The sequence below is a fragment of the Astyanax mexicanus genome, chromosome 16, assembly GCF_023375975.1.
Source record: "Astyanax mexicanus isolate ESR-SI-001 chromosome 16, AstMex3_surface, whole genome shotgun sequence".
NCBI lineage: Eukaryota > Metazoa > Chordata > Actinopteri > Characiformes > Acestrorhamphidae > Astyanax > Astyanax mexicanus.
The window spans coordinates 22,762,091-22,784,616 of record NC_064423.1 but is presented as its reverse complement, the minus strand read 5'-3'; the positions used below and the strand labels follow the sequence as shown (position 1 = coordinate 22,784,616).

General features: G+C 38.8%; 1 protein-coding gene across 1 annotated transcript; it reads left to right on the top strand.

Moving 5' to 3' along the window:
- The first annotated feature begins 1,670 nt into the window (after nt 1-1,670).
- On the top strand, nt 1,671-19,182 carry tmem59l (transmembrane protein 59-like). The gene is made up of 8 exons (XM_007233264.4): nt 1,671-1,959; nt 5,666-5,771; nt 6,676-6,770; nt 6,880-7,032; nt 11,794-11,902; nt 14,572-14,686; nt 15,074-15,191; nt 17,319-19,182. The coding sequence occupies exons 1-8, from the start codon at nt 1,795-1,797 to the stop codon at nt 17,475-17,477; spliced, it is 1,020 nt and encodes a 339-aa protein (XP_007233326.1). The 5' UTR covers nt 1,671-1,794; the 3' UTR covers nt 17,478-19,182.
- The last annotated feature ends 3,344 nt before the right edge of the window (nt 19,183-22,526 follow it).

Genomic DNA, 22,526 nt, shown 5'->3' with positions numbered 1-22,526 from the left:
AGAGTACTGTAAAAGTATTTATTCAAATGTCTGAATAACTGTGTCTGTGAACATCATTCCCGTAAATAAATATCATTTTCAGTCTCATTGTTTGTGTAAAATCTTGTAATATTACTCTACATCCTTAGACTACGTGACATTTTCACCTCAGGTGCCACTTCTGTATGTCTCCTTAGCTTGTGTGAAATGTGTGCCCTTTGGTTATGGTTCAAAGGAAGCCCTGAAGAAAGAAACACCTATTCTCAGTACTGCATTTAAACATGATTTATATTTGCACGTCAACGTGAATTACGGTTAAAAAAAAAAAAAAACAATTTTAGCTTAACAAAAAAGCCGAATATGTACATGCGAATATGCAATGCAAAAAATACACTTATAGTCAAAATATATGTAAATTGAGATGTATGTGCTTAAATTAAGCAAAATAATCTGCCAATGGGGTACTCAATTTTTATTAGTAAGATTTCTTAAAACAAGCAATTGCAATTTTTCAAAATGAGTGAAGTAAGACTTAAATCAAGCATACTGATTTGGCTATCAAAAATAAATTAACAATTTATTACATAAAAAAATAAGATAGTTTTGGTTTGCATGGGGTCAACACTATGCCATAGAGGCACAGATAAATTATTCACCTTATTTAAGATTATAAAATATATATATTATATCTTACACTTACAAAGCTTAGTAAAATTAAAAATCTTATCAGAAAAAAAATAAATGTGTGTGTGATCACTAGTCTGTCCATGTGTTCCCTGCACCCCTGGGTTAAAGTCACATCTTAGTTTTCAGCACATACTGCTCTGGAACAAATAAGAGACCACTTTAAAATTATGAGTTTTTTTATTTTACCTAATTGAATACCTCTGAAATATAATCAAGAGAAACCAAGGAGTGGCATAAAGTTATCCAAAGCAGTGTGTAAGACTGGTGGAGTAGAACTTGCCAAGATGCATGTAAACTGTGATTAAAAACCAGGGTTACTAAACTAAACATTGATTTCTGAACTTGTTTCCTTTGCATTATTTGAGGTCTCTGCATCCTTTTTGTTATTTCAGCCATTTCTCATTTTCTGCAAATAAATTATCATTTGACAATATTTTTATTTGGAATTTTGGAGACAAATTTGTCTGCAGTTTATAGAATAAAAACAACAATGTTCATTTTACTCAAACATATACTTATAAGTAGCTAAATCAGAGAAACTGATTCAGAAACTGAAGTGGTCTTTTAATTTTACCAGAGCTGTATAGTTGTAAATATAGCTAGTTGTCCTGTGAATTGTAGATGTGGACATTTTAACAGTGTTTTAAAACTACTGCATAGTTGCACTCTCCTTATGCCTGCAGAGAGGGGTAGAAACTATTTTATCCACTAAATATGGGCTCTTTAATTCATCCTTATGCACACTGTGTACTGGTATGTTGCAAGCAGCCCTCGCGTGCGTGAGGGTATCATCAGGGGCGATGTCACAGTGCATCCAAAAGCTCTTTAGCTTAGCTTATTTTTCCCCCACCCGTATTCGGCAAATACCCGCCCATCCTGCGCTCTAATTGGTCGTTAGCCAATTTAACAAGACCCAAGTATCCAATCGGAGCAGAGGACTCGGGTTCTGGTTCCTACCAGCCAATCTTAGTTCGCGAAGGCGGGGCTTGTCCCAAAACAGGCGGGAAAAGAAGAGAACGCTGGCGAAGCAGCTCTCAGATGTAGATCGAAGCGAAAGCGGGGGAGTCGAACCGGACGGAGGAGCCCGCAGTGCACGCCGCCTCTCAGTTCATCTCATTCGGCCTGAAGATGCTCCGGGTGGCCGGTATGGCGCGCAGCGTCCCCGCTCTCCTCTCACTGCTTTGCGTGGCGCTGGCGGCCGCGTCCGCTGACCTGTTCGACAACCAGCTGGGCGACATCAGCTACTGCAAAAAGCAATGCCAGGTCAACATCCGAAACAAAAGCCCGGCCAAAGTAAGTGACACCCAGCCCTGCCTCACTAAGGGCTAGAGCAAGGTGCAGCTGTGGAAGGTGCATTGTGGTTTGTGCTGATCTGCAGCTATCTAATCTGCAACATGACAAATTTAGCTAGCAAATTCTTCGTTGTTGTTGTGGCTGCTTATAATATGTCGTGTTGCAGCAGCAGCTTGTCTATAGGAAAACATCCATGCACAGCAAAGGTGATCTGATTATCTGACTATTTTGCTAGCTAGAGATACATAGTGGTGCATTAAGCCTTGGTGGGCAGCACTGTGCTGAGAAATTACTAGCTATTATTTATTTCTTACTTTTTTATGATGCACTTAACTAACCTACCTATACAGTCTCTATACTGCTTTGTGTGCCACCGCATGGACGCCCCTGTCCCATGATGCAGGCTGGATGCAGTGTAAAGGCCTGGAATGGATGATAAAGCTGTTTTATGATGCATGATTCGTAGCTAACCTAGCTAACTAACTGAGCAATGGGCCATTTGCATCTAAGTTAGCTAGTGATGCTCTCTGCCATCTATTTGCTTATATATTCACCCCCTCCCACCTTATCCCCATCCCCTCCACCTAAGCTGCATAACAGCTATCTATATCTCACTGCAAAATTCTGCCTCGTGCAGATTGCTCTTAGCTCCATACAGGCCTGATAATCATCCGCCCGCCTCGTGCAGCTGAGAGGGAAAAAAGCTTCGCTGTGAGATTTGCACATTTATCCACCACAACAGTGACCTGAATAACAAGCACACAAGCTTCTCCATTTTGTTGGGAGTAGCATTTTTTCCCTGCCTGCGTTTTCCCAGGGGCTCGCCTCGCGAGCATCACCTTGGGCAGGTGCAGTGCTAGGGGGCGCTCCTGAGCCCCCTCCCCCCCACGCCTGTACAGAACAAATGCAGTATTTTTTTTTTTAATCAATGGATCTCCATTTAAGTGTCAGTGTAATCAACTCAGTGTAGCTAGTTCGGACCAGCTCTGCTCACAGATTTTAGCCTGATGTAGTTAGGTTATATATCATCAACTATTTAGAGTTTTTTATTATTATTATTATTAGTTATAAGCAGATTTCTGTTTTTATGCAACAAATATTGCAGTATTTGCAGCATATTATCAGTAGATATCTTCTAGGCTCCCTCTGTTATACTGTGTTTAAAAACAGATAAAACATATTTAACGTACTTTAGCATCTAATTGTCTCCAATTATTAGCATTTTGTCTTTATTTACTTGGTTTTCGTATTAATCTGTATTTTATTAATTGTGCTATCTATTTACTAACTCACTTTTGCATTTAATTATTTTTTTAAATACTAGCCTTAAGTTTTTGTTTATTTTGTTTTAATTTAAATCTTTAAGTTTTTTTATTTATGTAATTTTTTTAAAACTTGTTTTATCATTTGTTTAGTTTTTGGTGTAATATAAACATAACTTACTGCATTTTAAGTGTATAAAATGTCCTATATAAATAAAGATAATATAAATAACTATTATTATTATTATTATTATTATTATTATTTCATTATTATTAATCTCCGTTAACAGCTGTAAATAGCTCGACCAGTTATGAAACGTCTTATGAAACGTAGTTTTAAGCCTCTGTGGCGAATGCATTAAAGACACACACACACACACACACACACACACACACACACACACACACACACACACACACACACACACACACACACACACCTCTGGAATCAGTGTGTCCGCTCTTTCTAACAGGCCCTGTAACACTGCGGCTCTGAGATAATGTCATTAGTCAGTTTTCCTCTCAGCCGGTTGGGGGCGCTGTTTGTTGGAACAGATGCTGCTATTGTGAACATTGTTTTCTCCTTAAAACCCCCTACATGCTTATATAAACTCAGCAAATCAGGCCAGAGAGCTACATGGAAATAGCCCACAGCTTTATTTCTGAGTGCAGGTAGCAGAACTGCTGCTTTTAGACCCCTATTATAATAAATACAGAGTAATATTTTAGCAATTTGTGCACTTTAGGTCTTTAGTTACACAGACAGGGATTAGACCTAATCATAGACTATATCTTAATTTCAGTGGATATTCTTAATTTAAAATGCTGTACAGTCCAAGACTAGACTTAAACATTGTCTGGAAAAGCACCTTTTTTTTTGCTTATGTTAATATTTGGTTCACAGGAAACATTAAGCTACATTAAAATGCTAAAATCTGTTGTTTTTAAATAGTATTTTGTTACATTTAAATGCAAAAAAATTGTGTGGTTGTACCATCAAGGGTATTAGGGGTTTTCTAGTTATTAAATAGGAATTATGTTACTGTAAAGTTAGAAACATTGTTGTTACCCTGATACTGTGTTAATAGCACATTGTTAATGTAAATAATTTTTTAGGGTTGGGCAGTACTGACTTTTTTCATTTATTTACCATTAACGTTGAATCAGCAAAGAGAAGCTGGTTAGCATTAGCTTAGTTGGCAGGATACAGATCTGTTCATTAGTGATTTGTCTGACTGAAAACACTCTTGTAAACATTTCAACAAGGATCACTTGGATTGAGTAGCTGCTGTTGGATGGACAGAAAACTTAAAATTAAAATGTATGTGATATATTGGGTCTGTAGCCCACTCGCTAAGCTATTTTATGTGTAGCTAGCTTGAAAAAAGCTCCACAAAGTATCAGACATCTAAACGACACAAGTATTAGCAATAAAAAATGGGTTTGAGTTATTGGAGTTAAAATGACGGAAAGGTTAAATATGATGGGTTATGTCTGGTTTGGACTCAAAGCCAATGAGCTATGCTTAGAAGGTTTGTGAACTCCCACAGTGCCCATACCCAGTGGTCATTATTAATGGATGTGAATTGGCTATTTTGGCCATTAACTAAATGTTTGGCCATGCACCGAACAGGAATTTTACACAACAGACACTTCGTAATTTGGAAATACCATATCTCAGTATCTCCAAAATACTGCAGTATTACTGTTGTTAAATGATAATGCCATTTGGATCAAAAACACCACTCCAATGCATTTCAAAGTTACTGGATGGTGCTCTCCAACCCAGAGCCGAGAGCTTTCTACCCCTTGAGTCAGTGCTTGGCATTTGACAGATTAGGCTTAATTGCTGCTTTTCTAGAGTATCCCATTCTATTGGCAATCCATTTGTGTGGAGATTGTTCAATATGTGTGGGCAGTGGACTACCTGTGTTGTCAATGAAAACATCTCTATTTGAAAGGGACGTTTCTAACCTTTGGATATACCATGCATACATCTCTAAACAGATTACTGCATTTATCTAATAACATGATCTGTAATAATCTATATTGTAATAATGTAGAACTGACAAATGTGTTTATTTAGTCTGCTAATTAAACCAAAATGTAACATCTTGCATAAATTACCATTTCATTACCGTTATCATTTGGATGTGTTTTGTGCACTTTAACAAACACTAATCACTCAAAAAACTCTTGTCTGTAGTCTGTGGTGTATATCTAATTATCAGCGTTATCTCTGTTTATCAAGCTCAAGGACTGTAGCCTTTAGACTGTAGCCTATTCACACTAGCTCGTAGATCCTTAGATAAGTACACAGAAAGCAGTTTTCTTAGTCGTTCTGAATATCAGCATTCGCTAAAATGCTCTAAATGTGATCATATGACTGTATGCTTTTATTTGGTTTTGCTATTTCACGTACAATGCACCCTGTGTGTTGGCAGGACTCCATCATGAATGCTTGTTATCGCGGCTGCCGCCTGTACTCCATTTGTCAGTTTGTGAATGGAAACACTGGCTTCAACAACAGCAAGGAGGAATGCCAGGGAGGTAAGACTTTGGGCATCATAGATACATCATAATGGAAATAATGGAAACATTGAACTCTCCTTTTCACAGGTTTTTCACATTAGGTAGTCTAAATGTATTTTGTTTTGCTTTTCAACAAAAACAGTTGGGTACAAAACTGTTAATTTTACACATAGAAAGGACGCCAAGCTTTTGCTAAACAGACTTGGGTTAAAGCACTGTCCTAGCCATGTACAGCTCATATCTTTCAGCTGGTAAACCGATGATGTTATAAACAGTAAACATGAGAGCGTAAAAATGAACTTAAACCTGCCGTTTGTCAGCTTTTGGCTTTTTGCTGGCATCGTCCCATGCTGGCCCCATAGCAAACTATACCGAAATGTTCCGATACACAATGTTGCTAAGGCAGGAGAGGGTGAAGATTTCTATCTTTCCAACAAAGGTGCTTTTGTTTTGCCATTTGGCCAAATAATTTAAGGTGCCCAATATCCTTTGCATTCATATAGGGTACATCTGGAGCCTACATTGTTGCTTGGATTTTGAAAAGACCACACAAAAAGACCTCAGAGCAGTATCTGCATTAAAGCATATGATGAAATCCTTTGGCGATTACTGTTGGACGGCTCATATTGCTAGTCTTTGTCCTGTGGACTCTCTGGGTTTTTTTTCCCCCCTTAAGCAGATGTGCACTCATAGCAAACAGTGCTGTCTTAGCCAGAGCAGTCTCTATTGGAGCTGTCCAGCTTGTGGGAGGCTGCTTTATTGAAAATCAATCCTGCGCTCTGGTGGAAGAGGCAGATGCTCAGATGTTTGTTGATATTGATGACTGCCAGGCTGTAGGGAGAATTGAATAGGGATGGAAATACCTGACAGGTACAGTGTGTGAGTCTCTCTATCTCTGGTATGTGTGTGTGTGTGTATGCAGCATGCCAGGAGGCATACAGTAAGTTACTGGAGCAGGAAGCTTGCAGCACAGGCTGTGCCAGCCAACCAGCTGAGCCCGAGATCAAACGGAGAAAGGTGAGAATGGTGGTGTTCAGCCCTTTAGGGCTTGTTGTCTTCTGACATTTGTATCCAATTAGACTACAAATCAAACAGCTAACACACAGGCTGGTGTTTCTTTCTGCAGCTTAAGGCCCTGACCAATCGTCCCAAACCAGTCTCAGTGATGGATGCTGTGTCCAGCTGGTGTAACGATATCGTCAGCTCTGCTCAAAGCTTTATCTCCTCCACCTGGACCTTCTACCTGCAGGCTGATGATGGGAAAGTGGTTGTCTTCCAGGTACGTCTTCAACTGATGAAGGGCTGAATTGCGTGTAATTTTTAATTTATTATTACTTGTAGCTAACATAATTCCATCAGCTAGCATTGTGTATGTATAAACTTTATAACACTAGTCTCAAAGGACAAGTAATGAAAGTAATTAAATAATGACACTGATTGGGCTGGGCAATTAATTGGAAAGTAATTTAAGTCCACATTCAGAACCTCTAGCCAATATATAATCTTGCCCATGACAAATATATTTTTGTTAAATATTTTTCTAACTTTAATTCTGTTCATATTTCTTTTTAATTCTCTTAAAAAACATACTACCGCATGTGGAGTCACATGACTCTTCCCCATTCAGTCTGAATCATGGAATAAACAAGAAAGAGAACTCAAACACTGAGACAACTGAGCAACTCTTGCAGATTGTACCAAAGAAAATGCTGTATCATTCATTCAAAATAATCAAAATGAATTCGATTTGGGGTAATTGTTCACTTAATCATGAAACTTGAAGTCATATCACACAGTATTAGCCACTGGTATCTAAGTTTCAGAAGACTGAGGGAGTCTATATTGAAAAAAAAATATATAGAAATTGGACCCGAACATTTTTGAGCAAGCTCTAACTTATTCTCCTCAGCCAGTCAAACTTTTTTTGGAACAGTAGATATCACTTAATAATACTGAGCGATATTCAGAAGGGCTAAAAATTACTCTGTAACTAAAGATACGCAAATATATAAGGTATGTATGAGTTCAAAGAGTTTAAGAAGCTAGCAAGAGACTCTACTGTGGGTTCATATCAACTTTTTTTTTTGATCATGTTTGCATTTACTGCACCATGGCACTGAAACTCATGTGAATCTGAGTGATATGTGCTGTACTTCAGAACGCCCACTAGCACACTTCACAGAAATAGCCCAAGTGGTCCCCAGGGTTCCTGCTCAAGCTCAAGACTTCAGTTAAACTTCAGTTTTACTGGTTTTATGAGAGTTCAGAGATGGAATCAACTCCAAAGTAAAAAGTAATCTGAAAGGAGCACAGCAAACCATGACAAAACAGGTCTTTAGCACAACAGGTTTAGAGATGTGGTGGAAGAATGTAGAATTAAGCCATTGCAACCTTGTCTGTCTTTCTTTATCCAGAGGAATGATGAATGTGTGGTTATGACATGGGGGAAGTGAGAAAGAGACTTCCACAGACCATCACTCAGGCAGACCAGCCTGTGTTTAGTGGGCAGCTGGCTGACGGCCAGTCACTTGAAATATTGAGTTTGGCAAAAGAAGCTACCAAAAGGAGGGAAAAAATCAAGAGCAAGGAGGCAGTTGTGTGATACCCAGTGTCTAAAGTGAGGCTACAAAACTAGCACTTGCTCAATATAGCACTATGCCATTTTTGGTGGATGAGGGGGACTAATGATGGGCCTTTGGCCTTTGTGGTCTGAACAGAGAAAACCAAACTTTTTTCCTTAGGGACAACTTGATGTTGCGAGCGAGATGTTGATGATTTTGTGTTTACAGAAACCATCTCCACAACTGTCTCGTAAAACTGGACACATTCGCAAAGTATCAAGTTGTGTGGAAGATATAGCCATAGTCATATTACAGAACATATTTTTGCATACTTTGCTTTTTTTCCATTAAAAAAGTGATATAGCTTTAATATATAAAGGAGACATGATTACAAAACTACAATTTTAAAATATTAATTAAAAACATAACATTTTTAATATCCCATTAGACATATCAATATAGCACTTTAAATGTACCTTGTTAGTGCTATTCTGATCATGAATATACTTATGCAGTGCAATTTTTGTCATAAATTGACCTCAGTAGTGTGAAGTGTGAAGCTGCCGCCACTGCTGAAAAATTCTACGTTAGAGGAAACACTGCAGTATGACTTAAAATAAATTACTTATTGTTCAGTATGAATTACGTTTTTTACTTATTTAGCCAAAGTGTTTGTCATTTTTCGCTGAATGTTTCTGTTTGCCAAATATTTACAGCATCCCAAATATTAAATGTATGAAAAATATCCTAGGTGGATTTTCATTGAGGATGCCACATAAGCTTTATCTACACAAAATTCCAAAAGAGCCACATTCCAGTCCAGCATTCTGAGAGGTCCGAGGGGCGTTTGCGAAGTCTGTGACCCAGTGAATGTCACTCGCGGGGCAACATATTCCATTGGTTAGGCAGCAGCCTGGGCTTAATCATGTTTATCCATTCTGCCCAGGCCTTTGATGAGTCCCTCAGAGGTAGTCAAGGGGAATCAGCCTGTTTCCTCAGAGCCAGAGGATAAACATAAATCCACTGTAGACTAGCCGCTGATTGGAGAGACCAAATCTTGTTTCAAATGAGGTCTGGCATCTTGTTTAAATTCCAGCCGAGTTCACCGTGCACATGGTGCAAGGTTTTTCTCCGCAAGAGCGGAAGAGGAGGTAAGATGGGTCCGGAGAGCAGAAAAGTCCAAATAAGGGAAATGAGATTGTTTACAATTAAGTCAGCAGTCCCAGCCTCTTGTCTTGGTGGAGTCTCATGAATGCTGCTGATCACCTTTGGCATGTTTTGCGGTAATGCGTGACAGACGCGCATTAGGCAGCTTTCACTAATGGCAAGATTCCATCGGTCTGCGGCCAGTGAACATTAACTTCCTAAGATGTTCGTTTTTTCCCTCTTTGATCCTCTCCCGTCCACGACATCTGGATTCAATGCTTTTGACAGGATGGCTTTCAATAACAGCGACTGTGAGAGGTTTGAGGTTACGCTGGACCAATGGGACCTGGGCGATCTGAGGAGATCGCTGCCAAATTGCCCATTGCACAAAGCATTTCTTGCTACATATGTTTTCATGGGTCTTTTGTATGGTCCCTTGTTGATTTTTTTTTTTTTAAACATTTGAACATAAAGCATTGGCAGATCCTGGCAGATGTAAACTGAGCATTCGGCACCAATGAAACATCTCCAGGAACCTTCATCTTGGATATCTGTGGGACCACCAACTTTAGTTTTCTAAGACTGTGTTCACACTGCAGGCAAATCGTATTTGCTTGTCAAATCAGATCGGTTGAGATGACTGACCGCACTGTTATTTGCAAGTAAGCAGATCGGATTTGCATGTCTTAACATCAAAAATGTATCTGCATGGTTTGCTGAGAAGATCAGCATTAAAAACGAACATTTGATGCTCTTTTTGAACCCCTGCACTTTCAGCACTCTGGATTTGATGAAGTCGTTGTTTGTTGAGTTAGGAGTGATTCAAAAGACGTTAAAATCAGATTTGAGGGGACAGAGGGTCCAGACAGAGATACATCTGTACAAATCCATTTTCACACCACCTCCAAAATCGGATTTCACATGTACTCTGTCTGTCTAGGCTATCAAAAATCAATGTGGATACAATTTATATATGCTAAAAATTAGATTTGGTCTGAACAAAGCTCAAGTGTCAGCTGTGCTGAGTGTGTTGAGTGCTGAAAGAATAATCGAGATGCAGTGAGATGAAAGTTATATAGACTTATTCATGCGATGTTGATATTTTCTTTTTAATTTTTGTTGACATAACACATTTTATTTATACGCAGCCAAGTGACACATTTTCAGCGAACTGTTAATACCCACAGAGCTAACATGAGCTTCCCTTATAAAGGGGAGAACTTCAGCAGCTTTACTTGGGTCACCACCACAAAGCAGTTGGTTCAGTGAGGGCAGGTGCAGCAACCGCCACTCCGTCTCTGATGAGCTCCCAGGGGAAATTTAGAAATTCTTTGTGAAGAAAAGCTTGTTCATCCACTCGATTAAATGTTCTAGGAGAGTTACTGACGAGGTCTCATCTTGTGGACTGTTTTCCAGACAGACTGTACTCTCTCTCTCTCTCTCTCTCCTCCAAGCAGCACTTGCTGACTATGCAGAATTTGTCTTTGCCTCTACCTCAGTGCATATATTTAATACATCAAACAGTATTTCATCCATGCTGAACACGGTGTTCTGGAACAGTCTCCCATCAAACAGCTGTCTCATGGAAAATGCAAAAAAAAAAAAACTGAACTGCAACAGTCCTTATTGACGAAAAATTTATAAATATGTAAACTCAATAATATAAAGAAATGCATCTATATTGCGAAATTTGAAAATGCACAAAAACATGCAAGTATTTTTGCACAGGCAGGAGGTGGAAAAGCCAAATCAAAAAAAGAGTGACAATTTTCTCTTTTTTTTCTCATTAGAGATCTAATTTTGCTAAAATCCATTTTTTCTTTTTTCTTTCTGTTGTATATGCATGCTGCATATGAAAAATTTCTATTGGTCTATTCAACTGTTAAGTTTTTTTTTTAAATGTTACCAACACTAACACAGACTCAACACAGATTCAAATTATGGCACAAACAAAAAAGGATTCAAATGGAGATGCAAGTTTTCTGTGCAACAGCGAGGATACACTGATAAGACCTGATACGGCTAAGCGTGCAAGCATATGGTATGAAAAATAATGTACAAAAGAGAACATAAAAAAGTTACTATGAATATAAAAAGTGCATGAAAGCATTTTCTAGATCACACACAGGTGATGTTCATAAAGGAGAGGCAGAGGAACATGTATGTTTTAAATATTAGCATCTGCTTTTAGTTTTTTTTTGTTTGTTTTTTACTTTGTTGTTGGTAAAAATATGCAAGTCTTTTTTTTTTTTTTTTTCCAGAAGCCTCTCTGTCGAATAAACAAATCTCTCAACTCACTTTCTCTCCCATGCTGTGTTTGTTGGTTGTTTCAGAGCCAGCCTGAGATTGAGTACTCCCTGCCTGAATTGCAGGCACCACGCTCCAGTGTTGCAGACAAGCCCTGGCCCCAAGTCAACCCACACACACAGCGGCCACACACTGGTGAGTTGGAGCGCCTGTAGCTCTCTGGGCTGTTTACAGCTCTTTTCTGTACGAGTTTAGCTCTGGCCTATAAACACAGTTGCCTCTTTGGTCTCTGCCTTAATTTTAACTTTCAGAAAACTAGTAGTATAAATTTTATTATATATTCAAATTCCATAAATACTACTGAAACAGAGTAGTCTATGCATGGTTTAGTTTGATTTAGGATACTGAGTTTATAAAAGGGAGTTTATATAGAGAGAATTTGAGACATGATGTGAATATGACAGAGTAGTGCTGGACGATATGGCCAAAATTTATATCACGATATATTCCTTAAATTTCGGTCGATACGATATAATTTCGATATTGATATAAATACTTTGAAGGCCTCAGAAAACTGCTAAGAAGCCCTGCAATCCCTGCAGCACTGCAAATTTAAATTATTATATAACTGTGTATTTGCACTTTTTGTATTGCTGGCATCAGATACCCTCATTATATGCACATCTATCTATCTATCTATCTATCTATCTATCTATCTATCTATCTATCTATCTATCTATCTATCTATCTATCTATCTAATGGAAATCTGTACGTACTACTGTCTGAAAATTTAATTTAAGACATTGAAATCTCCTTTCACAAAAACTGTAATACTTTAGAAATAAAAATAGTCAAAATAAATGAATGCTCAATATTATTTGCATATAGCAAAATAATAACATGACATCCCTGTCAAACATAAGCCTATATAACTATTACCAATAAAAATAACTTTAAATTACAACAGAGGCAGGGCTTTTTATTCTTTGTGAACAAATTTAACAGATTAAAACAAGTGTTTCAACTAGGATATAGAATACAATAAGCCTTTAGATACATAAAAGCAACAAGATTTTCCCGTCAAATAAACAAACCTACAGGCTTTATCAACTATGAATAACTTAGTTACAACATAAGCTATAAAAGTGCTTCAGTCAGTATAAGAAAAATATTGTATGTAGTGGAGTTGCTTGAAGTGGTGGAACAGATTAGATGTATTAACATTACCGCTGCTGGTCGGCTGCACTCTCCGGCACAATTTGCAGCAAAGCGGCAAGGGAGCGGACCCACGGCCGGTCTCGAGGACCCGCGGCCGAGCGAGCGGGACCGCGGCCGGCCTCGAGGACCCGCGAGCGGACCCGCGGCCGTCCTCGAGGATCCGGGGCCGACCGAATCGAGTCTACCTTAGCCTTGGATCCACTCGTCCCGGCTCCGTTTGGCTCCAGCGCGAGACATAAGTGCTGCGTAGCGAAGCGGACCCTAGCCTAGCCATTTTAACCTAGCCTTGCCTAGCCTAGCCTATTTGGCTACGTGCCTGTGTGGTTACGTCATCACGCACTGACGTAGCCCAGCTACGGGGGCTGAATGTGTTGAGCTCTGCGGCGAGCTGACGCCAGTAAAAAAAAACGCCTGTCCGTGATTCTAATACATATCGATATACCACAAAACTGATATCACCGTTATTGAAACATTTCTTATCGCGATAAATACCGATATCGAATTATTGTCCAGGCCTATGACAGAGAAAGGTGAATGTACAGCTCTGAAAAAAAAAAAAAGAGACCACTTAAAAATGAAGATGGATGATCACAAGCCATCAAACCAAGCTGAACTGCTTGAATTTTTGCACCAGGAGTGGCATAAAGTTATCCAAAAGCAGTGTGTAAGACTGGTGGAGGAGAACATGCAAAGATGGATGAAAACTGTGATTAAAAACCAGGGTTATTCCACCAAACATTGATTTCTGAACTCTATGAACTTTATGAATATGAAATTGTTTTGCATTATTTGACGTCTGAAAGCTCTGCATTTTTTTTGTTATTTTGGCCATTTCTCATTTTCATTGTAAATTACAATTATTTACAATTAATAAAAATTACATTATTTTTATTTGGAATTTGGGAGAAATTTTGTATGTAGTTTCTAGAATAACAATCAGAAAAACTGATTCAGAAACTAAAGTGATCTCTTAATTTTTTTTCAGAGCTGTATCTTTTACACTAATGTATATTTTAATGTCACAAAATCCTTATATTCAAAGCAGCAACTGTACAAGAGAAGGAAAAAAATACTTTTAACGGAAGGCAGTGTAAAAATATTTTTCATAGGATATATACAGTCATTATATTGGTCCACTCATCATAAAATATTGCCACAGTTTAAAGCCATTTTAAAACTACTAAGTCAAAAAGAAAAAAAAACTGAGATACAAGGGTAGAATTTAGAATGACTGCAACACCATGCTTAATGTTTGCATTCTTCACTAGCGCTGATGTTGCAATATTTTCTGCAATACTGTTTTGCAAGATATATTGTGATATTAAAATAATACTATATATTTTTCAATAGAAGCAAACAGAATTCAATGATTTAAGAAGGATGGCAAGTCATGCTAAAGTACCTACTTTATTTCTGCTTCTACTTAGCAACACAACTGTGGTAAGACGGTCAGAGTAGCATCTGCACTTGTCACAGAATTCCTCTGCTTGCCAGCATCTAAATTTCCAACACGTGTTTATTACTGTGGGTAATAACTGCAATGCCTAGGGTTAGTCTGTAGCATGCCCTGCGCAATGCTGTAGTGTCTTCAAAGGTCACAAAATCAATGACCCCCCTTGAAAGTGCTGCCTCTGCAACCTTCCAGGAGGGCGGTCGCATGGGGAGAGGAATGCAGCAAAGGCCGCAGGAAAAGGAAAACACAGCAACCAGCACGCTGAGGACCCTGCTGCTGAGCATGACTTCTTGGGCTGCATGTCAAGGTGAGTGAGGGTGAATAGATTTTAAAAGGACATTCTAGTGAGGGTAAGAATCCACTTTTCACTCTCATAATGCAATTTGATGTATATTTGTTGTGCATTATTAATTAGTGTAGGCGTATTTAAATACAACAATCTTTATGGTTCAGATTTCAATAACAACATTTAGGTAAGAGGTTCAAGGGTGCCATTGCAAAATATTAAAGCTGAATTGTGACAGTGATGAAGAATCCACTCTTTCTTTTCTCTCTCTCTCTCTCTCTCTCTCTCTCTCTCTCTCTCTCTCTCTCTCTCTCTCTCTCTCTCTCTCTCTCTCTCTCTCTCTCTCTCTCTCTCTCTCTCTCTCTCTCTCTCTCTCTCTCTCTCTCTCTCTCTCTCTCTCTCTTGCAGGCGTTCAGGTCTGCCACGCTGGATCCTGGCAGCCTGTCTATTCCTGTCCATCATGGTGATGCTGTGGCTGAGCTGCGCCAGTCTGGTGACGGCGCCAGAGCAGCATGTCAAGACTCAGGTACAGACTCATTTGTCAGCCATTCAGCATATCAAACCCCCTTTACTGGCTGGTTCTCTCTGCACTGCAAGAGAACTTGTTTTATGCCTTAGAGACCTTGCTGCTGTGTTCTGATATTTGCTATTTTACTTGTCAGTTACAGAATTATAATTATAAATATGTAGAGTCCTAGTGCTAGGTGATTTTTGCACAAAAAATACAAATTTCTATTAGAATTGATTGTTTTCCCACCTTAATTGTTTTGAAATGGTTCAAATCTAAGTTTACCTGTAAAAGAAATGTGTTCAAATGCTTTGGGTTGAGTTGAATCAAGGATTTAAAACATTGTTTACAAGCCCATGCGTTCATATCACGCGCTGACCTCATGTACACACACAGCCGCGGAGAAACTCGCACACTGATGAACGCTGGATTATACTTCATAACGCGGGTTTCTGACTGATTATTATTGTTTTCCACAATTTATCACAGATCCTCAATGGAGAGCAGTGACGCTGCAGTTTTTAGAAGCGGTAGGATTCAATTTCTAGCTAAATATACGCTTTATCCCATCGGGTGTTTGTGTCGATAATGCTGGAACACTGCCGGAACTTTTTTAAGTATGAGCTCGGTCCTCGGACTCAATGTTTTTAGAAAATATGCACACGTTAATTTGTGGGACGCGCCGGTAACCAAGGTAAGACACTTCAGTAATTAGTTGCGTTTTTGGATCTTTTAGATTAAAAAGATAAAATGCCTGTTCATAAAATTACAATTATTCCATTTTGAAAATCACATTTAAACTGTGATTCAAACTAATTTAATTAATCGTGAAAATTGCCCTGCATTAGTAGAGGATCAGAGTGGTCCTGCAGTTTAAGGTGCTGCTGGTTTGAATTCAGAGAGAGCACAATTGGCTTTGTTCTGTCTGGGTGGGTAGATAGTTCTCTCCCCACACGTCACTCCCGAAGTAATATCAGTCAGCACTGGCTACCAAGGAATGCTGCATAAGTGGCAGTTTGAACAGAGGTTTGACCCTGTCTGGCTTCATGTGTTGTAGGAGGCATGTGCATTTCTTCAGCCTCCTAGTGTTGGCAGCATTGCTAGTGATAGATGGGCATCCTAATGAGTGGATTGGGCATTTGGGGTTGTAAATTGGGGAGTAAATGGGGTAAATAAATTAGAAATGTAGCCATACAGACCTAAAAGCAAAATTTAGCCCATTCACAGCACATACACACTTACTGACAGTAGTGAGTACGTGGGAAGTGAGCACACAACTGGGGCAGTATATTAAAGAATAAAGCCTTCAGATCATGGCTACCTTAAAAATCTTTATTCTTTAACATATGTCCACTTGGAAGGCTGGAAACAGAGCACTGTATCAGCTTGCTATGTTATAGAGCAGAGAGGGTTAAGAGACTTGTTTAAGGACCCAACATGAACAGCTTGGTGGACTGGGGTGTGGAACCCACAACCCTGTGATCCATAACCTAACCCATTTTTGTTTTTTCAACAAATGTTAACAAATGCTTAAAAAAAAAAAAACAACTGGCAAACATTTAAACAGCTGCATTTCTTTGACCATAACAAGCCATCTCTGCCTTAATTATTTAGTTTAAAACCTGAAATGACCATCTCCTCTAAAGACATCTTTCTCTTTTGTTGCAGAACTTGTCAGTAAAAGTAACAACAGCTTTTCGGTCCAACATAATCTACTTAGTTTCCAATTCCATTATTTGCAGTACTTTTGTCCTGTTTTAACACACCTACTGCAACTCTAAAAGCTCTTGTTACTGAAATAAATAGTTTAATCTGGTTTTATCTAGAGAAGGTACAGCAATAAATGTTTTTCACAATGTGCAAATCATGATAAAACATCCTCCATTACAACCCCAGATGTGGTATCTACTTTTTTGCTTGTTTCAGAGAATTATTTACTATAATATTTTTCCCAATTTTTGATAATTATGCCCACGTTTTTATAGAACGCTGATGATGTACTAAAAAGCTGTGTGCAATATAAGGAGCAGAACAGCACCAGATATTACTGTTTGAACCTACAGTCAGATCTGATGTTCTCAAGACTTCAGTGTTCACTATAGAATAAGTTCTCACAGTTCTGCACTGTTCTGTTTTATTCTACAGTTGAGCATCAACGGCGATAAGGAATTCCTGGACGACATGCCGAAGGTCAACCCCTACCACTTGACTCCAGTAATTGCAGTGGCAATTGGCAAGTCTGAGGAGGAAAAAGAGGCGGGGCCTCTGCCGGTCAAAGTTGACCTGAACAAAACCTCACTTTAGAGTTAAAGGGTCGTAACATCTGTTAATCTCTCTATCATTTACAGGGATAAAGTCACACCATGTTTCATTTTAAATAACCATGCATGGCACCATGTAATATATATAATTTATAATAATGTCCTGTCTGGAGTCTGAGGCCTTCACCGAACCTGCCAGACACCTGCAATTGTACTATAGGTGCTTGTCCACACAAAACACAAACGCCGGCTCGGTCCGTACTCGCACTGATACTTCAGCTAAGGAATAAGGAGTAATTTACACAGCTGTCATCAAGCAGTCCAGAAACAGACAGTGTTCTTCATCGCTACGTGGAAGTTATAGGTTTTGTTCACTAGACAATGCTACTTAGGAAAACAAGATTACTCACCAAGCACTGAATGCAGCACTGTGCTGAAAGAGTTTAGATAAGAAAGAACACACATTGCAGCGTAAATGAAAGGTGAACACTTCCTAAGTGCTCGCACAGATTAATTAGTGTCGCACAGAGATGAAGCACACAGATAGATAAGCCTGGGGCTTTGAAGGTGATTCTGCTGGAAACTCTCCAGCTTTGTTAACGTCAGATACTCGCTGATCTGACAAGCGTGAGGCATCAAACCCGGCCCATAAACGGAGCCTCACCGTCGGAACAGCTGATTAAAACATTTGCACAACATGCAGACAGAACGCTAATATATTCTTTGAACTAGCATGTCGCCGAAGCCGCGAAGACACTCTTAATTACAGCGAGGAAAAAAGACGAACGCTGACAGCTTAGATTAGCCCGCTTGTGATTGTTTTCTTTTCCATCTCGGCTTGGGAACGGCTTCTGTTTCGGATGGAAGGAGATTTTAGCACTTATTTTTCGCATGTTTGAACACAACTGGAAGTGTGCCCCACTCTGAGAATAACGGGAGCATGACGCTGTGTACATACTTGCCGTTATTTATTTATTTATCTGTCTTATCTATTTCTGGGTTTATGCAGGACTTAACAATAACACTACACTAATGTATTAGGTCTTAATATGCGTCTCATCCATCATTTAGCTGCTCCATTAATAAGACTCAGTGTCACAATGTGTATGAAACTTGTCCCCAGTGTAAGCAGCTACTACCATCAAGTATTTACAGCAAGTGCAAATTTCTCATAGGGAAGGTAGAGGGAAGCAGGAAGGTACTTTGTTGTACTGTTGTACAGTAAGAATGTGAATTTCTATATTATTCTATGGCTTTTATTGTGTTCTTATATATATATATATGCCAACAGTGGGGTATGGATGGGGTGGTTCTACTTCTGCTTAATGCTAGAGGCTTTACAGATAGACTGTTTGTAACCATCTGTAGAACTGGCCTGCCTAAGGTTGTTTCTAGTGCAAATTGCCTTGTAAAGCTATTTTACCCATTCAGTCCTAGTCGCAGTGCATGCTAGTACGCTATGAGACTTAAAATGACCTGTCACCTTACGGCAGCAAACTACTGTACGCTTTTAATCTTTGTGTTTTTAGCTTAATGTTAAATATGCAGTGTAATTATTCTAATTACTGATGATACAGGAGGACGAAACAATATACCCTGAAGTCCACATCTTCTCTGGTTCGGAGTAAGATCACTGCTGTATAAAATGACATTCAATGAAATGAAGTCTTTCTTTCTCTTTTGAACAGTTTTCAATTACCTAATCCATAACACACAATGAAATAAAGTCTTTTTATGTTGTAATTAAATGACTGGTGGTGGCATTTGTTTGCTCAATGCAGGCTTGTGTTGAAATTCCTAACAATTCTGGTGGACACTTAATTGACTTTGTTTACTTTCATTTCAATTATTTTAAAATTATTATTTAACAATTTACTTTTTTACTCTTATTCTCATCTTATTGTAGTAGTTTTACTATATTAGTACTATTTTTTTTTTCTTTTCATTTTAGTCAATAGTTAGTCTTAGCTTCTTTTTATATTTCCTGTATGGTCTTACTTCTTTTGTTTTAAATATACTGTTTTAGTTCTCTTGTTTAAAAACCTTTCTTTTTTATTATTACTTTTCTCATCTCTTATTAAATAAATCTTAATTTGATTACCTTTAGTTATGCTTTTTTATGTGTTTAACCTTATTATTTCCCTTTGGGGTTATTTTTTGTCTAAGGCATTCAAATACTAGTATTATTCTAAGGCAAGAAGTTGATTGATTATTAACATTTTATGCCGAAAAACAAGAAGCCGACAGCAGAGGGCAGACTTTACTGGATGACTGAGATTTTTCCCTGTTTGCTCTCCATCATTCACAGTGACGACCCACCAGTATGTCTACCACTGCCAGTCAGAAGAGGGTCTGTTGGCAGTTATTATTGTGTTATATGAAAAAAACATCCCATTAGTCACCTATAATTATAGTAACACTAGCACATAATGGTGGACTGCTGGACAAGGATGAATGGCAAACATCAAAAACTGTAGAACTAAAAAAAAAGCTATGTTGAGATACTTCTGCTTCTAAAATAGTTCTGAATAATTAGGAAAAAATACAATTTAATCATTTATTTTTAATATGTAAGAAAAAGAACATAATCTGATTTATCTGATCATGTAAACCATATTTAGAGCTTCATATCAAAGGCATTGGAAGCTATAAGAGTTTGGATATTATTCTTGTAATCTGGTCATGAAGACACTCTGTTCCTCCCATTTCATTTATAATTTCTAATTTCTCACCCAACACACCTTATTAAAAGTACTGACTAATTTAAGATCTTACAGAGTTGCAGTGGGTGTACTATAAAGCAGGAAAACCACTAAAATGTGCAGAACAGGGTGCCTCCAGAACCGGGACTGAGAAGCATGCTCTTGTACACATCTTTTCTATCACATGACCACTAGATGGTAGAAGTTAGCTGGGAGAGATGGAGTGGGCTGGGGGAGATGTTTAGTTTATATGCAGGCAGAGGAGCTCTGCTCTGATGCATCACTGCATTTTTTTTTCTTTTACACCCTCGGTTTAACCTCAAGATACACTGCATTGCCCTGACTAAAGAACAACAGCTCTTTTAAAGTAAATGTATGTACACTGATCTAGCATAACATTATGACCAACCATTATAAATTGTTTCAGCTCCACTAAGCATATAGGAGCACTTTGTAGTTCTGCACACTTTACTATCCTCCTTTCATACTATTACTTACTGGTCAGGACCCTACAGGACCACCAGAGTGCAGGTATTATTTGGGTGGTGAATTCTCATCATCAGCATTGCAGTGACACTGGCATGGTGGCGGTGTGTTAATGTGCTTTAGTGCTGGTTCGATTAGATCAGACACAGCAGTGCTGAGTTATTAAACACTGTTGACCTTATCATACACCTAGTGCAAGGCGCGCCACAATGCTCATTGCTATCTTGCACCCTGTCAACCGTCTATTTTCACACCTTGTGCCTGTTGTGTTAAAATAGCGGAGTTTAGGAATATACGCCGATGGATGGGCATTGTGGGCTGGAAATTAGGTGTGTTTAAGTAAATGGCTTAAACAAAGGAAATACAGGTGAGCCACTGATTGATTAACCCTGACAAGAGTCAACAATCAGCTACCCAATCCTATCTTAAGCCCTATCTGGACGGGATTCGTTTTTCAGGGTATTATCTGTGAAAAATATTTCACACTTCTACTCAGAGATAAAAATCTTGCATCTGCAAGATTCAGAAGGCTCAGCACCTGCAATTAAAAAACAGGAGGACCAGTGAGTTTTTAGGCTTTCTTGGTCACATGACATCACATTCAGTAGCTCCTTCATTTTAACTCGCCGTTGTGTTTACACGGATCTCCGTGGAAATGCATGCACAAAGTGTAATTATGGTGCGTGGCAGTGGACAAATAGCTATTTTATTAAATGCGAGGTGACGAAACGCAAAAATGTGCATCTGGACGGGACTCAATTTTCAGTGAAAAACAGTAGGTAATTCAGCCTGTAATTTTCTCAGAATACGTCTGAGAAAAACACATACATGGTTGTTCCAGACGGGAATAAAATCACAGAGGACCCCCATAAAAGAGAAAATTTCCCCAGGACCCCCTGAGAAACTAATCCTGTCCGGATAGGCCTTTAGCCATGCAGGAGCGCTGTGTGTAAAGATATCAATGCGCCAATGTCAGAGCGCACTTGATTCTAAAATTCTAAACTGGCACACTGGTTGGTTTAAGAGAATTAGTTTATGCCTTTTGCGTGCTTCGAGCAGCGCAACACATATTTTTTGCGCCCTTTTGATACCAAAGACACACCGACACAGCCTAAATCAAGCTGCACAATGCACAATTGACTGGTGTGATATGCTATACAAAGTTCTCCTATACTCCTCTCCGTGGAAATTAAAACAAATAAATAATAGATATAGAGACATGGATGTGGTCATAATGTTATGCTTGTTCGGAATCTGATATATACTGTAATTGTAATTTTGTATTTCAATGTAGTCTTCAGCATTACAGTAGATACAAAAAGGTTTTGGGTCCCACTTGCCAGGTATGTCCCCATCCCCTATAACCTGGCGTAATGTTCTTAGTCAGAAAGTGACTCGTTCTTTTAAAAGAGCTGTCCAGCAGTCTTTTATATCAGAAATGCACACATACCTGCTGTGCCAAGCCCTAATAAGAGCCCTTCCTAAGAAAGACATTCAATGAAGAGAACTGGTAAGAGAAAAAGCAATTATTCATGTTGAATCATCTATTGCAGGTCTGAGAACATTGCTGTGTTGCTGAGAACGTCTGAAAGGGATCATACTCAGACATGGCAAAAGTCCTTGGACAGGAACTAATATCTGGTCCCATGACTTTTGCTATGTACCATGGAAGCTAAAGAATGCTGCACTGACCTGTGGGATGTGTGTGTATGTTCTGATAGAGTCCCTAATCTGTTCATACTGACAATTCGAGTCAGATGCTGCCGTTCACAATCATTACCACCCACTGCACCGTCCACTGTTGGTGGTTATGCCTTTTATTAACATATTTCCAGACCCTTTGGAAGAATCTTCTGGTGTTTAATCTCAACAAGCTCCAATAATGCTTAGCAAACCTGTGTTTT